The sequence below is a fragment of the Cervus elaphus genome, chromosome 16 (genome assembly GCF_910594005.1).
Source record: "Cervus elaphus chromosome 16, mCerEla1.1, whole genome shotgun sequence".
Taxonomy (NCBI): domain Eukaryota; kingdom Metazoa; phylum Chordata; class Mammalia; order Artiodactyla; family Cervidae; genus Cervus; species Cervus elaphus.
Window position 1 is genome coordinate 26,426,750 of NC_057830.1, and position 13,973 is coordinate 26,440,722.

A 13,973-nucleotide genomic window follows, 5' to 3' on the forward strand; every position below is an offset into this window, starting at 1 on the left:
TGACTCATACCATTCCACTACGACACTCACATCAAACTGTAAACCTTCCCACTTCAGAAAATCAAAGTTAAGTACATCTTCTTGGATGTTCATTACTTTCAAACAGGAAGGGGAGAAAAATAAGAAAATAAATATTAATGGAACAGTACAAATAGACCATTTTTCTAATGAATTTGGGTCTCCTTGATCACTCAAAAAGCATTAAAACTATAGATTTTTACAATATTAGAAAATCAGTAAGAAAATTATGAAATTCAAACTCTGCTAAGATATTGATCCATAACAGAAGGTGATATTATCTACTGAAAAAATAATATTTGTAAGAAAATAAAATTAATACATAAAAACTTTAGCTAAAAAATTTACACCTATCTAGGTACATGACATGAAGAATTCATCTGAGGGAATTTTAAACAACATTTGTATATATTTCCCTAAAATATGGGTGCTGGGAACAATATAAGGTAGGTTTTTTTTTTTAAGGCAGCACAGATTCTGAAGTTAGGGGGAAGCATGATATTGCTAATTTTGAGGTATATTTCCTTCTACAATAAAGAAACATTACTTAGATTATGAAAGGAAAAGGAAAAGCAACAAATGTTGGAAATAAAATGAATCTGTACCTTAAGTGAAGCTAGTGGATGTTCTGGACCAAGTAAACTCCAATGAAAGGAAGCCAGATCTTCATCAGGTAGAATGTGATTTCCTGGAATACAAACAGGGATACGACAAAAGCCATTACTGACATGGGGGAAACTTAATATCATTGCATGTTATAATCTGTAGATTATCTTTGTTAGTTTTAAGACTTTGCAATATGACTCCTTAGGACCACCTTGTTTAATACATCACATAAAACTTCCACACAGACATTGAGAATATTTCTTCATCTTTTAACACAAAACATACAGCAGGCCAACTTCTTGAAGCTGCTTCAAGTACATTTCCATTATAGGCTTAACAGCATTCAAACTGAATAAACTGTATAAAAACCTAAGTAACTCCCCAGCACAGTATTAAGGCCAGTCTGATAATGACAGATGCCAAATACCAATCTGATACAAGTTTTCATGTGTTTATGAGAGACTATGGCTCAAACTACATTCTGTGAAGTAGGTTCGACACCAGATGCAGAATCTACACAGTTATAAAACCTAAGGTTAAGTGACAATGCTTGCAGTTTGTGACATGGATCAACACCCTCCTCCTTAAATTTCTAGCACCATCCAAAAAATAGATGTACAAAGCACAGACTACACTACCACCAAGAAGTGTCAATCAGCTCTTTGCACTATCACCAGGGCCGTGTCACAAGTAAGAACTGCATTCAGATGAGAAACTACATTTTTGGGGTGAACATTCTCCCTTCATTATAATGCTTGGATGCCTGATACACTAACATATTTGCTAGTTGTTTTGATACAATTTAAAAGCAATGACTTCCTAAATAATTCTGTGAATTGTATATTATGATTTAGTCACCTCCACACTAAGCAGATGCATTACTGAGCTGCTAACAAAAGGTAAAACAAAGTCAGTGCATCTCAGCATTGCTAATCATAATACTCTAAACACAGGCACATGATACAGGTGTACCAAACTGTCATGATATTCACAAGCGCAGAGCTAGGTCCAAAGTGTCCAGTTATTGAGTTCTGTATTACTTTCCTCTGCTCATAGATACTGCAGAACTTTACTGTGAAGTATAAAGTATCTGAGATTTGTTTTTGAAGCTACTATCTGAAAAAATATTAAGCCAATTCCAACACCAAATATAGTCTGTTAAAACTTGGGCCAAATACTTAAATGAGTATTCACTCATTTTCACTCAACTTTTCTAAAAGAAAACATCTTATATTGCTATGCTTTCTATTACAAAAAGGAGAAATTATACTTTCTATTTAAAAAAAAGGAAAATAATATTTCTCATTTGAGGACACTCAAATTTTCACAAAAATCTAAACTAAAATGCTCTAAAAATGTTCACCCAATTAAGAGTTTATAATTTGCCTAATTTTTTTGAAGAAATTTCAAGCCTTAAATTATTACTAAATTATTCACAATGTTATTATTTTTCATTTCTTTTAATATTTCATAAACTATTAGTTGGTATTATCTCCCAAGAAATTTATTCAATGTTTCTTAAATATCATAAACAAATATCCTTCCCAGGGTAGCTAAGGTACCCATACTCTACAAGTATACAATATTCCCATTCATTTAAAGTCAATTAACATGCCCAAGTCAATGGGTGTAACATTTAAATAAATATGAAACTTTTCATGTGTCCATCCACTTCATCACTTTTTAACATTTGAGGAAATATCCTTTTATATTTTAATATCTGAAAATATAAAAGTACTATATGCATTTAGAAATTAGGTTTTAATCCTCTGAATCCCAACTCACAGGAGTTCACTAAGAAAATGGACAGAAAATAGCCAAGTACTAACTTAAAAACATGTATTTGAGATTGGAACCAAATAAAGACAACTTGTAAAATCAAAAATATTTTTTATTAATTTGTAGTTACACAATTTGAAATGTTATCACCAAATAACATATGAAAAATTATGGCTCCCTCACTATAATTTCTAGTTGTATAAAACTCTTTTGGAATGCTTATTGAAAAATCTGCTAATTAGAAAAATCTGCTAATTAGGAATTTCTAAAAGAGCCCACAATAGGGGGTCTAAAAGACCCCCTCGTAAGCACAACCAGAACCTGTTGCTAAGCACTGCAGAATAAAAACTGAGAGAGTACAGTAAGATCTCACTTTTTCTTAAAAGCACACATCTCTCAACGAGGGCCTGAGTATCCCAAACAGCTCTCAATCTCATCACTGAAGTTCTTGGGTTTTACTCACAGGAGAGACAGAGAGAGAAGTCGCTCAGTGGTGTCTGACTCTTTGTGACCCCATGGACTGTAGCTGACCAGGCTCCTCTGTCCATGGGATTTTCCAGTGGGAAAATGGACAGAGGAGCCTGCACAGTAAGGGTCTTTCTCAGAACACATTTACTTATACTGTGGACACAATTGTTACAAACTCTCAGCAAACTAGAGCCAGATACTCAAGTAGCTAAGAGACATGCACATTCCAAGCACAAGAAAGGGAAACTGACAGAAAAGATAGAAATAACTACAAACTACAGACATAAAGTGATAAATAAATGGATTACCTATTACCAAGTTACTTTGAAGAGAAAAATTTATGTGAGAGTTGGACTATAAACAAAGTTGAACACCGAAGAATCGATGCTTTCGAACTGTGGTGTTGGAGAAGGCTCTTGAGAGTCCCTTGGACTGCAAGGAGATCCAACCAGTCCCTCCTAAACGGGATCAGTCCTGGATGTTCATTGGAAGGGCTGACCTGACGTTGAAGCTGAAACTCTAATACTTTGGCTACCTCATACGAAGAGCTGACTCATTGGAAAAGACCCTGATGCTGGGAAAGACTGAGGGCAGGAGGAGAAGGGGATGACAGAGGATGAGATGGTTGGACGGCATCATCGACTCAATGGACATGGGTTTGGGTGGACTCCATGAGTTGGTGATGGACAGGGAGGCCTGGTGTGCTGCATGGGGTCGCAAAGAATCAGACACGACTGAACGACTGAACTGAAACTGAAAACAAGATTTCATCCTTTTAAGATATTCAGCATAAACAATTCCTCCAAGGGAGTTTTTAAAGATATCTATACATTTACTTAAGATGCCGGCTTTGGAAACAAAGGTAGGATAGTTTATTTCTATTGTTTTCCTTTTAAAGTAGTGAGAATCCTGAAAAAGTGGGGAACACAGAACAGTGCTAACTTCACAGCAAATTCTCTTCTGTAATTTGTGTCAAAGGTTTAAATGTTTTTCACGGTGAGAATGTATTAGCATTTGTGATTTTTAAATGTTATTTCCCCAAAAATTTAAGAGCATTTTTTCCCCAAAATTAGTGTATTGGCCTAGATAAAACAATACATAAACAAACACTTAAGAACAAAAGAAGCACATTAACAGCAAAAAATAATGAGTAAAGAATGTTACTGAAAAGGAACCCATTCCCTGGTTTTTTTAAATTTAAGACACAATCCAAAATATTATGTTCCTGATACACAGAACTTTTTCACAAAATGAGAGAGCTTTAACACTGCCACTTACCTAAGAGAGCGGCAAAGATAGGGAAGCGGTTTGGGTTCAGGTCCAGCTGCTTGGCAACCTCATGCATCAGGTATTGGCTCGTGGTGAGACTCTTCCCATTCCGGCTCAGTTTTAGGGCGTGGGCACTGAAGTAGTAGGGGATGTTGCACAGTGCATAATCAGAGTCGTATGCAACCAAGCCATGGAAGCCGTTTTCTCTGCAGAAACCGATCACTTCTTGATGATGGTCCTCGATGCTCTGTGCAACCTGTGCAAGTAAGAAGAGCACTTCATCAGAGGCCAGTACCACTGCAGCATGTGCTCAACATGCAGACATATTTGTACAGAATCTGCAACTGCCAGATATGGACGATATGCGAGAGAGCCAAATAGTCAAAACTGCCATAATAAAGCATGAGGCACATTGCCCAAAGAAGAATTTCAGTGAGAAATATCTCCGGTCACTAACTTATGATCCCAACCATACTGCAGATTAATTTTCAATTCTTATCAAATTCAAAGATCACCCTATTTAAAAAATACACACCACCAGGTGGCCCCTGTGACAGTATTTTGAAGGAAGGGGCGGGGGGAGAAGGGGAAGACACAGCAGGAAAATGACGTGAAAAGGAAGGAGATAAAGGAAGAAGCCAGCCACTTTCAGTGAAACCAAAATAATTTCTTCAAAGACCATAGCAAATAGGTGAAATAATCAGAAGGATTTTCTAAACAAAAATAAAAGCCAAGTATTATCCACCACCTATCTGTCCACTAGTTAATACAGATCCCGAAGCACTGAGTGTATGGGATAATAAGAATGAACATGTGTTCAGTTCAGTTCAGTCGTGTCTGACTCTTCGCTTCTCCATTGACTACAGCACGCCAGGCTTCCCTGTCCATCATCAACTCCCAGAGCTTGCTTAAACTTGTGTCCATCGAGTCAGTGATGCCATCCAACCATCTCATCCTCTGTCGACCCCTTCTCCTCCTGCCTTCAATCTTTCCCAGCATCAGGGTCTTTTCCAATGAGTCAGTTCTTCCCATCAGGTGGCCAAAGTACTGGAGCTTCAGCTTCAGCATCAGTCCTTCCAATGAATATTCAGGACTGATTTCCTTTAGGACTGACTTGTTTGATCTCCTTGCAGTCCAAGGGACTCTCAAGAGTCTCCTCCAACACCACAGTTCAAAAGCATCAATTCTTCAGCGCTCAGCTTTCCTTATGGTCCAATTCTCACATTTCTGTCGACAAAGGTCTGTCTAGTCAAAGCTATGGTTTTTCCAGTATGTATGGATGTGAGAGTACAGAAAACTATAATTAAAAAAATTCTAAAATTATGTCAGCTGCATCTAGAAATGATAATCTTCAAGTCCATGCTCTCTACATCAAATCACTTTATTATGTAGAATTTTATATTTACAGCAATGTCTTAAGGCATTTTAAAAATCACCAGTGATTCCTGTTTTCCAGACATCTTTAACATTAAGTCTGCATAATCTCCTAAGAGGTTTCTGAAATGAAAAGAGACTGTAAGTTACCATTTCCTTGCTCCACTCCCCTCACAGGAGATCAAAAAAGGCAGCATGGCTGCTTGCTTCACAGAATCAGATATCCTGTAAAGGAGATTGTTGTTACATAGTTGCTAAATCACATCTGACTCTTTTTGACCCCATGGAGGATAGCATCCCAGGTTTCTCTGTCCATGGGATTTCCCAGGCAAGAATACTGGAGTGTGTAGCCATTCCCTGCTCCAGGGACTCTTCCCGACCCAGGGATCGAAACTGTGTCTCCTCCTTTGGCAGGCAGATTCTTTACCACTGAGCCACCAGACGGAGCAGAATTAAAGGTATGAGTTGAGTCAGTGTATAATGTATGTTTTGCAAGAGTTTACTAACCTATTCTGGGAAACTGAGGCTAAGAGCAGTTCAGAACCTAGCTCTACCCAGCTCTAGGACGAGAGCAGTCCAGAGGCACCCTCCCTGAGCACCCTGTGTCTACATGCCTCACAGCATATTACCTCATTACCCTCACAATAACCTGCAAGGGGAAAGGAGCCAGCCCTGTGTGGTCACTCAGAAGGGTGTTCAAAAAGCAGCGGAAGAGCAAGTGTACTGGCTCAGACGTGAGTGTGGTATCTGCAGCCCCATCCTAGTGACCCAGGGGTAAGCAGCTGGTGATGGAGTCAGAGCAGGTGGGACAGGTCTATAGCAGGTTTTCAAGAAAGGCTACTGGCAACGGAAAACAACAGGTAATACATTTCCAGAGCTGTAAAGCACTCATACTCTTTGACCCTGGAGTAATCTTACTCCAGGAAATACAGCCTAAGAAACCAACCTATCAGATAAAAAAAAATGCTGGGAACATGAAAAGGATGAAGGTAGCCTTCTATGGGAAAAATAATATAATATTAAGGAGCTGGGCAAATACAGAAACTACACAATGTTGTGAAGAAACCTGAGAAAAGCTTGGAACAAAATATTAAACAAAACCACTTCAGAACACAGTATTCAGTACACACAACCACAAAGGAATAAGCAAAAACTGACATGGTTGTTGAGGGTGATGCAATTATGCTTTTTTTAAAGAAAAAAACTTTTTTTCAAAGTAAAAGGCCATCTCTATGCCACTGCCCTGGGGTCAAATATTCCTCCTTTCATATGCATCTCTCACCAGACAAGGCATACAACTTGCTCATCTGAGTATCAAGGGTCTAGTTTGGTGCCTGGCATACAGTAAAAACTACTTAAGAAATGAAAAACTCTGCAGGTCCCAGTTCAGAGGCCCCCAGTCTTTAAAGTATCTATAAAGGTTAATAGGATAAACTCTAATCAGTAGAAACCAACATCCCTCAGAGCCTTATAGAGTGGTTTCATCTATGTGGAGAGAGTGGCATATAGCACTTTTCACAGTCATTTCCTTCCACAGACCCTCCCCCAAACACAATTTCCTGTTCATTCAGAACACTTGATTTCAGACTGGCATTAAAAAGTGAGGTAAATGAACTATTAATAATTCACTACAAGACTAATTTGCAAATGATTAACACTATCTTTCTTCTTTTTTACTTTTTATTTTGTATTGGGGCACAGCCAATTAACAATGTTGTGACAGTTTCAGGTGAACAGCTAAGTTTCAGTCATACATATACATGTATCCATTCTCCCCCAAACTCCCCTCCCATCCAGGCTGCCAGATAACATCAATCAGAATTCCATGTGCTATACAGTAGGACCTCGTTGGTTATCCATTTTAAATACAGCCGTGTGTACAGGTCCATCCCAAACTCCTTAAGTATCTTTTACCCCATCCTCCTCCTTTCCCATGCAACCATAAATTTGTTCTCCAAGTCTGTGAATCTGTTTCTGTTTTATAAGTTCACTTGATTAAATATCTTAATCCTCTCCCAAAGCACACCTAACATGAAACAAATAGTTGTCTGCTAGAATTAATCTCCTAAAACAAAAGATAAAAGAACCTGCTCAGTCGTGTCTGACTCTTTGCAACCCCACAGACTGTAGCCTGCCAGGCTCCTCTATCCATAGAATTCTCTAGCCATTCCCTTCTCATGGGGATCTTCCTGACCCAGGGATCAAACCCAGGTCTCCTGCATTGCAGGAGGATTCTTTACCATCTGAGCCACCAGGGAAGACCAATTAATGACCTAAAACAAAAGATAACGTAATCCCACCCTTAAGTAAGCACAGACTTCAAATCTAAAGCAAGGCATATAACTGAGTCACTTTGCCGTACACCAGAAACTAACACAACATTGTAAATCAAGTGAAAGTCGCTCAGTCGTGTCCGACTCTTTGCCACCCCATGGACCATACAGTCGAGGGAATTCTCCAGGCCAGAATACTGGAGTGGGTAGCCTTTCCCTTCTCCAGGCGATCTTCCCAACCCAGGGATCAAACCCAGGGATCAAACCCAGATCTCCTGCATTGCAGGCGGGTTCTTTACCAGCTGAGCCACAAGGGAAGCCCAAGAATACTGGAGTGGGTAGCCTATCCCTTCTCCAGGGGATCTTCCCAACCCAGGAATCAACCAGGATCTCCTGCATTGCAGGTGGATTCTTTACCAACTGAGCTATCAGGGAAGCCAATCAACTGTACTTCAATAAATAATAACAATAATAAAGCAAGGTCAAGCAATCTGTGCCCTTTGCTCATCTTTCATCCTGTTCATCTTTCCTATTTCAAGTACCGTGAGTGATGGGGAGGAAAACCAAAAAGCCCAGGTTCCAGTTCTGGCTTGATGGCCAACCTATCTGGTGAGGAAAATAAAATTCATGAATCTTCAAGGTTCTTTCACCTTCTAAAATTCTAGTATTCTTCCCTACTAGTTAACATCTATTATGCCTTTATCTGAGGAGAGGCTACATGGCATTAAGAGCCACAGGGTAACAGAAATGCAAACTTCCCTAGTGGCTCAGTGGTAAAGAATCTGCCTGCCAATGCAGGAGACGCAGGTTAGATCCTCAGGTCAGGAAGATCCCCTGGAGTAGGAAATAGCAACCCATTCCAGTATTCTAGATGGTATAATCCCATGGACAGAGGAGCCTGGCAGGCTATAGTCCATGGGGTTGCAAAGGGTCGGACATGACTTGAGTACAGAACATTAAACATTAAATCCTTTTCAGTAAATGAACAATGGAAGTATGGTCTAACAGTTTCTCAATTAGGGAAATAAAAACCTCACAAAACACCTAAATGAGAGTCTGGTTGATGAATACAACATGACTGCATTTGTACAAGCACACATCATTGTACACCTCATACTGAGAATCAACTTTAACATGCACAATGTAAAAAAAATTAGCCAGCAGTCAGGAATGCTAGTACAGATGCAAACTGACAAATGTACTGAACTGTACTATAAACTGTCTGTCACAGGGGTGCCGGTGAACAACTCTGCAATCATTTTCACACGTGTAAGCTTGGGGTAAATGGACAGGAGATGATCTGGGTGTCTCCCTGTCAGAGAATAGGGTTACAAATACGCAAAGGGAGGAGGTTAGCATGCTCCTGTGGTGTTAGGCTAGCCATGGAGAGGTCCACAGATGACAACACAGACAGTCACAGACATCATCAGAGGTAAGCATATACACGTGGGCTGGCCTATAAACACACACTTACATCTCCTATCTGTCAGCAGAGAGCCAAGCAGCAGCAGCACTCCAGGAGAAAGAACATCTATACTCCAGTCGGGTTTCTAAATACCATTCTCCACTAAAAGGGCCCAGAGCCTCTGGGAAAAAAGTGGGTAACGCCAGGGCAGAGAAGTCCAAGGTGAGCCTGGAACATCTAGCTTGTGGTGCCAGGAAGGAAGGTAGTGTTCACAAAACAAAGGATGGGGTATGTCAGCGACACACAAAAGCCCACCTGAAAGATGCCCAATGACCAAAGCTGAAACAATCTGTGCTACAAAATAAATATCGTAGTGCTGGGTATAACCAAAGTGCACAATGAACACATGTGTCAATATTGATACGAATAATGAAATAAAGGGGGGGGGGAGACAAATCTTCCCCCCAGAAGAATTCAAATAGTAATGTAAAACCCCTTCCCAACAGGTGCCGTCTTACCCCCACCCCTCCCTTTGGATGTACGCTGCACTTTATGACAGCTCCAAAGAACCAAACCAGCAAAGAGGACAACAGACATGGCACTGAGCAGATGCCCCGTAAATACCACTGCACAGAAGGAGGGCACTGCATCGCTGGGGCGTTCTCCCCAAACCACAAGAAAACATCAGACAGCTCAAACTGGAGGCCAGCCTACAAAATGCCTGATCAATTCTCCACAAGTGTTGAGGTCACACAGAGACAAGCAGAAGCCAGAGGTCACTAAGGGAGACAAGATGCCTAAAGGCAACAGGGACTCCAAAATGGATACAGGTGGAAAATGGAAGAAATCTGAATGAAATACACAATGCAGTTAATGGTACATTTGTTGCTGTTTAGTCACAAAGTCATGTCTGACTCTTTGTGACCCCACGAACTGTAGCACACGAGGTTTCCCTGTCCTTCACTATTTCCCAGCGTTTGCTCAAACTCATGTCCATTGAGTTGATGATGCCACCTAACCATCTCCTCTTCTGTTGCCCTCTTCTCCTGCCCTCAATCTTTCCCAGCATCAGGGTCTTTTCCACTGAGTTGGCTCTTCACGTCAGGTGGCCAAAGTATTTGAGCTTCTGCATCAGGCCTTCCAATGAATATTTAAGGTTGATTTCCTTTAGGATTGACTGGTTTGATCTCCTTGCAGTCCAAGGGGCTCTCAAGTTTCTTCTCCAGCACCACAATAAAAAAGCATCAATTCTTCAGTGCTCAGCCTTCTTCATGGTCCAACTCTCACATCCATACGTGACTACCGAAAAAACCATAGCTTTGACTATACAGACCTTTGTCAGCAAAGTGATGTCTCTGATTTTTAATACACTGTCCAGGTCTGTCATAGCTTTTCTTCCAAGGAACAAGCATCTTTTAACTTCATGGCTGCAGTGACCATCCACAGTGATTTTGGAGCCCAAGAAAATAAAATCTGCCACTGTTTCTACTTTTTCCCCATCTATTTGCCATGAAGTGATGGGACTGGATACCATGATCTTGGTTTTTTGAATGTTGTTTTAAGGCCAGCTTTCTCACTCTTCTCTTTAACCCTCATCAAGAGGCTCTTTAGTTACTTTTTGCTTTCTGCCATTAGAGTGGTATTATCTGCCTATTTGAGGTACCAAAGTTAATTTTTTTTAGTTTTAATACTTGCACTAATTCATAGGACGTTAACATGTATGGAAGCTGAGTGAAGGATATTTAGGAACTCTCTGTACAATTTTTGCAACTTTTCTATAAACCAGAATTATTCCTAAGTAAGTTTATTTTAAACAGAAAAAAAAGTCTACAAGACACCAGGAGACTGTTTTAAGGACTGTTTTAAACCATTTCATAAGGTGAACAAAGCACTGAAAGGCATGAAAGGCAAAGTCTCCAAGAGTCTATCATATGAAAATGTAACTCTCCCCAGACAGTCCAACTGAGGGAAGTAGGAACGCCCAGCACAGATGGCATAAACCTATGAATGGATGGATGAACTTCAACATCCAAGAATACCTGCAAAAGGTCCAGGGAACAATTCAAGACTCACATCAAAGAGCCTGGTAAAGAATCTGGGCCAGAGAATTGGATGGGATGAAAAGAAGACTCAATGCAAGGTTTGGATGAGGATAGGAAAATGCCTGGGTTGTATCAAAACAAAACCTGAGAGGCAGTTATTTAATTAAAACTAAAAATTAAATTCTAGAGGTTCAGCTTCTGAGAATCAGGGTCTAACAGGTATCAGTTGTGTCTTTCTTCTGGTCTGAACATCTTCCCCTCCTGTTTCCCATCTTATCTACTCTATCCCTTTCCCTGTGTTCCGTTTCTCCAATTCCCTAGCCTTCCAGCTCCTGGCTCAGACTGGGCATATGATGCTTAATGAATATGGTGTGTCTAGTTCTTAATTCTTACTTTAGAAATGAGAAAAAACTATCAAATACAATGTTGGGAAGATTATTTCAATTTGAACTCCCAAAGAGTATAAAGCAAGCTAAAAAATTAAGCCCTGAGACCTACCTACTTACAGGTGATAAAGAAGGGGTTAAGGCCTCCTGTGAGAGTGAGCCAGATTTGGAATTATGTATAGCCTTCTTACAGAAAACCCCAGGCTAAGAACCAAAGACCACCCACCACCCTAAAAGGCACTAGGCCTTGACTGATTTTAGACATGGCTGCCATCATCACTGCATCAAAATGCAACTCCAGATCAAGGGTGTGAAACCCTGGAGCTCCTGTGTACACAGCATAGAGCGTTCAATGTTGACTCTTGATATGTGTTTTGGTATCACAACCAGGCTGGGAACCACCAAACATCTCACCTCACCTCTCCACCCAGAAACACGGTGTCACCAGGAAACACAGTGTACACAATCCATGTGGAAGATCTTCAGTACTTGGCAAAGCACCTTATTTTTGGTCCCAGTGAAGTATTTTATATTTACCTAGGGGTAACTTTATGCTACTATATTTCTGCCACAGAATCTTAGGTAAATCTTTTTATCTTAATAAGTTTTAATTTTCGTTATTAAAAAGGCAGATATATCAAAAATTCACTATTTTTACAAAGAAAAATGACTAAAGAATTCTCAAGCTTACTTTGCAAATGTATTTATTTATTAATGCTGAAAGCAGCTATGGGGAAAATCCAATAAGAATGAAAAAGTAACACTGTTACTTACTCCTAATCTCCAGTGGAGAAGCACTTGTACAGTGAGGTTTTGTATCTCTGGCACCAGATCCACTACCTACTTTCTGTACTTCCATTTATTCATCTGTAAAAATAATAGTACTCCCCTACCTTAGAGGGTAGCCGTGATGATTAAATGAGTTACTACATGTAAACAGCTCAGAATCATTCATAAAAAATAAGCACTCAACAAATGTCAGCTACTATTTACTTTTAGTAAGCTCTGTGAGAAAGGATCTGCTTGTTCACACTTTTCATGCAGGACCTAAAACACTATGAGTTCTTAGATTTTCTGACACAAAGAAAAAAATATCCTATGTGGTTCTTCTTTAGAATAATTTTCAGAAGCTCAGGGAATTTCGTGACACATCCTCCAACCAACTGCCAGATTTAAAAGACGTAACTTAACCTGAACAGAAGAGGATATAAGTTGAGCTAAATTCTGAAGGAAAAAAAAAAAATCAGGCTCTGACCTTTATCCAAAGAATTCTAGACACTAGGTTTTAGATGGGTAAGACTTACTCAGGCTATTTACTACCTACTCAAGTAGAGCTGTTTCAAGCAGACCAGTTTCCCCCTCACAGTCAGTCTCTCCCATCAGGAAGTTTCCATAAGCCTCTTATCCTTATCCATCAGAGGTCAGAAAGAATGAAAACCACAATCACAGAAAACTAACCAAACTGATCACATGGACCACAGCCTTGTCTAATTCAATGAAATTATGAGACATGCCGTGTAGGGCCACTCAAGATAGACGGGTCATGGTGGAGAGTCCTGACAAAACGTGGTCCATTGGAGAAGGGAACGGCAACCACTTCAGTATTCTTGCCTTGAGAACCCCATGAACAGCATGAAAAAGCAATAAGATAGGACACTGAAAGATGAACTCCCCAGGTCAGTAGGTGCCCAATATGCTCCTGGAGAAGAGTGGAGAGAGAACTCCAGAAAGAATGAAGAAATGGAGCCAAAGCAAAAACAACACCCAGTTGTGGATATGACTTATGAACCTGGAATATGAGGTCCATGAATCAAGGTAAGTTAGAAGTGGTCAAGCAGGAGATGGCAAGAGTGAATATCGACATTTCAGAAATCAGTGAACTAAAGTGGATGGAAATGAGTGAATTTACTTCACATGACCATTATATCTACAGCCGTGGACAAGAATCCCTTAGAAGGAAAGGAATAGCCCCTATAGTCAACAAAAGAGTCCAAAATGCAGTACTCAAAATGGTTGCAATCTCAAAAATGACAGAAGGATCTCAGTTAGTTTCAAAGGCAAACCATTCAGCATCACAGAAATCCAAGTCTATGCCCCAAACACTAATGCTGAAGAGGATGAAGTTGAACAATTCTATATGGTCACCCACTCCAATATTCTTGCCTGGAAAATTCCATGGACTGAGGATCCTGTTAGGCTACAGTCCATGGGGTCGCAAAGAGTCGGACACAACTGAGCGACTTCACTTTACTTCATGAACACTTACAAGACCTTCTGGAACTAACCCCTCCAAAAGAAGTCCTTTTTATTATACAGAACTGGAATGCAAAAGTAGGAAGTCAAGAGATACTTG

General features: G+C 40.0%; 1 protein-coding gene across 1 annotated transcript in view; it reads right to left on the reverse strand.

Annotated features, from left to right (window-relative positions):
* The window catches only part of FAM120A (family with sequence similarity 120A), a 122,321-nt gene that overhangs the window by 93,563 nt on the left and 14,785 nt on the right, over nucleotides 1–13,973 (reverse strand). Inside the window, exons 2-3 of the mRNA XM_043870565.1 lie at nucleotides 4,150–4,396; nucleotides 624–706 (exon numbers count right to left, since the gene is read on the reverse strand). Of these exons, the coding sequence (XP_043726500.1) occupies nucleotides 624–706; nucleotides 4,150–4,396 (330 nt within the window). The remainder of the gene's footprint in view (nucleotides 1–623; nucleotides 707–4,149; nucleotides 4,397–13,973) is intronic.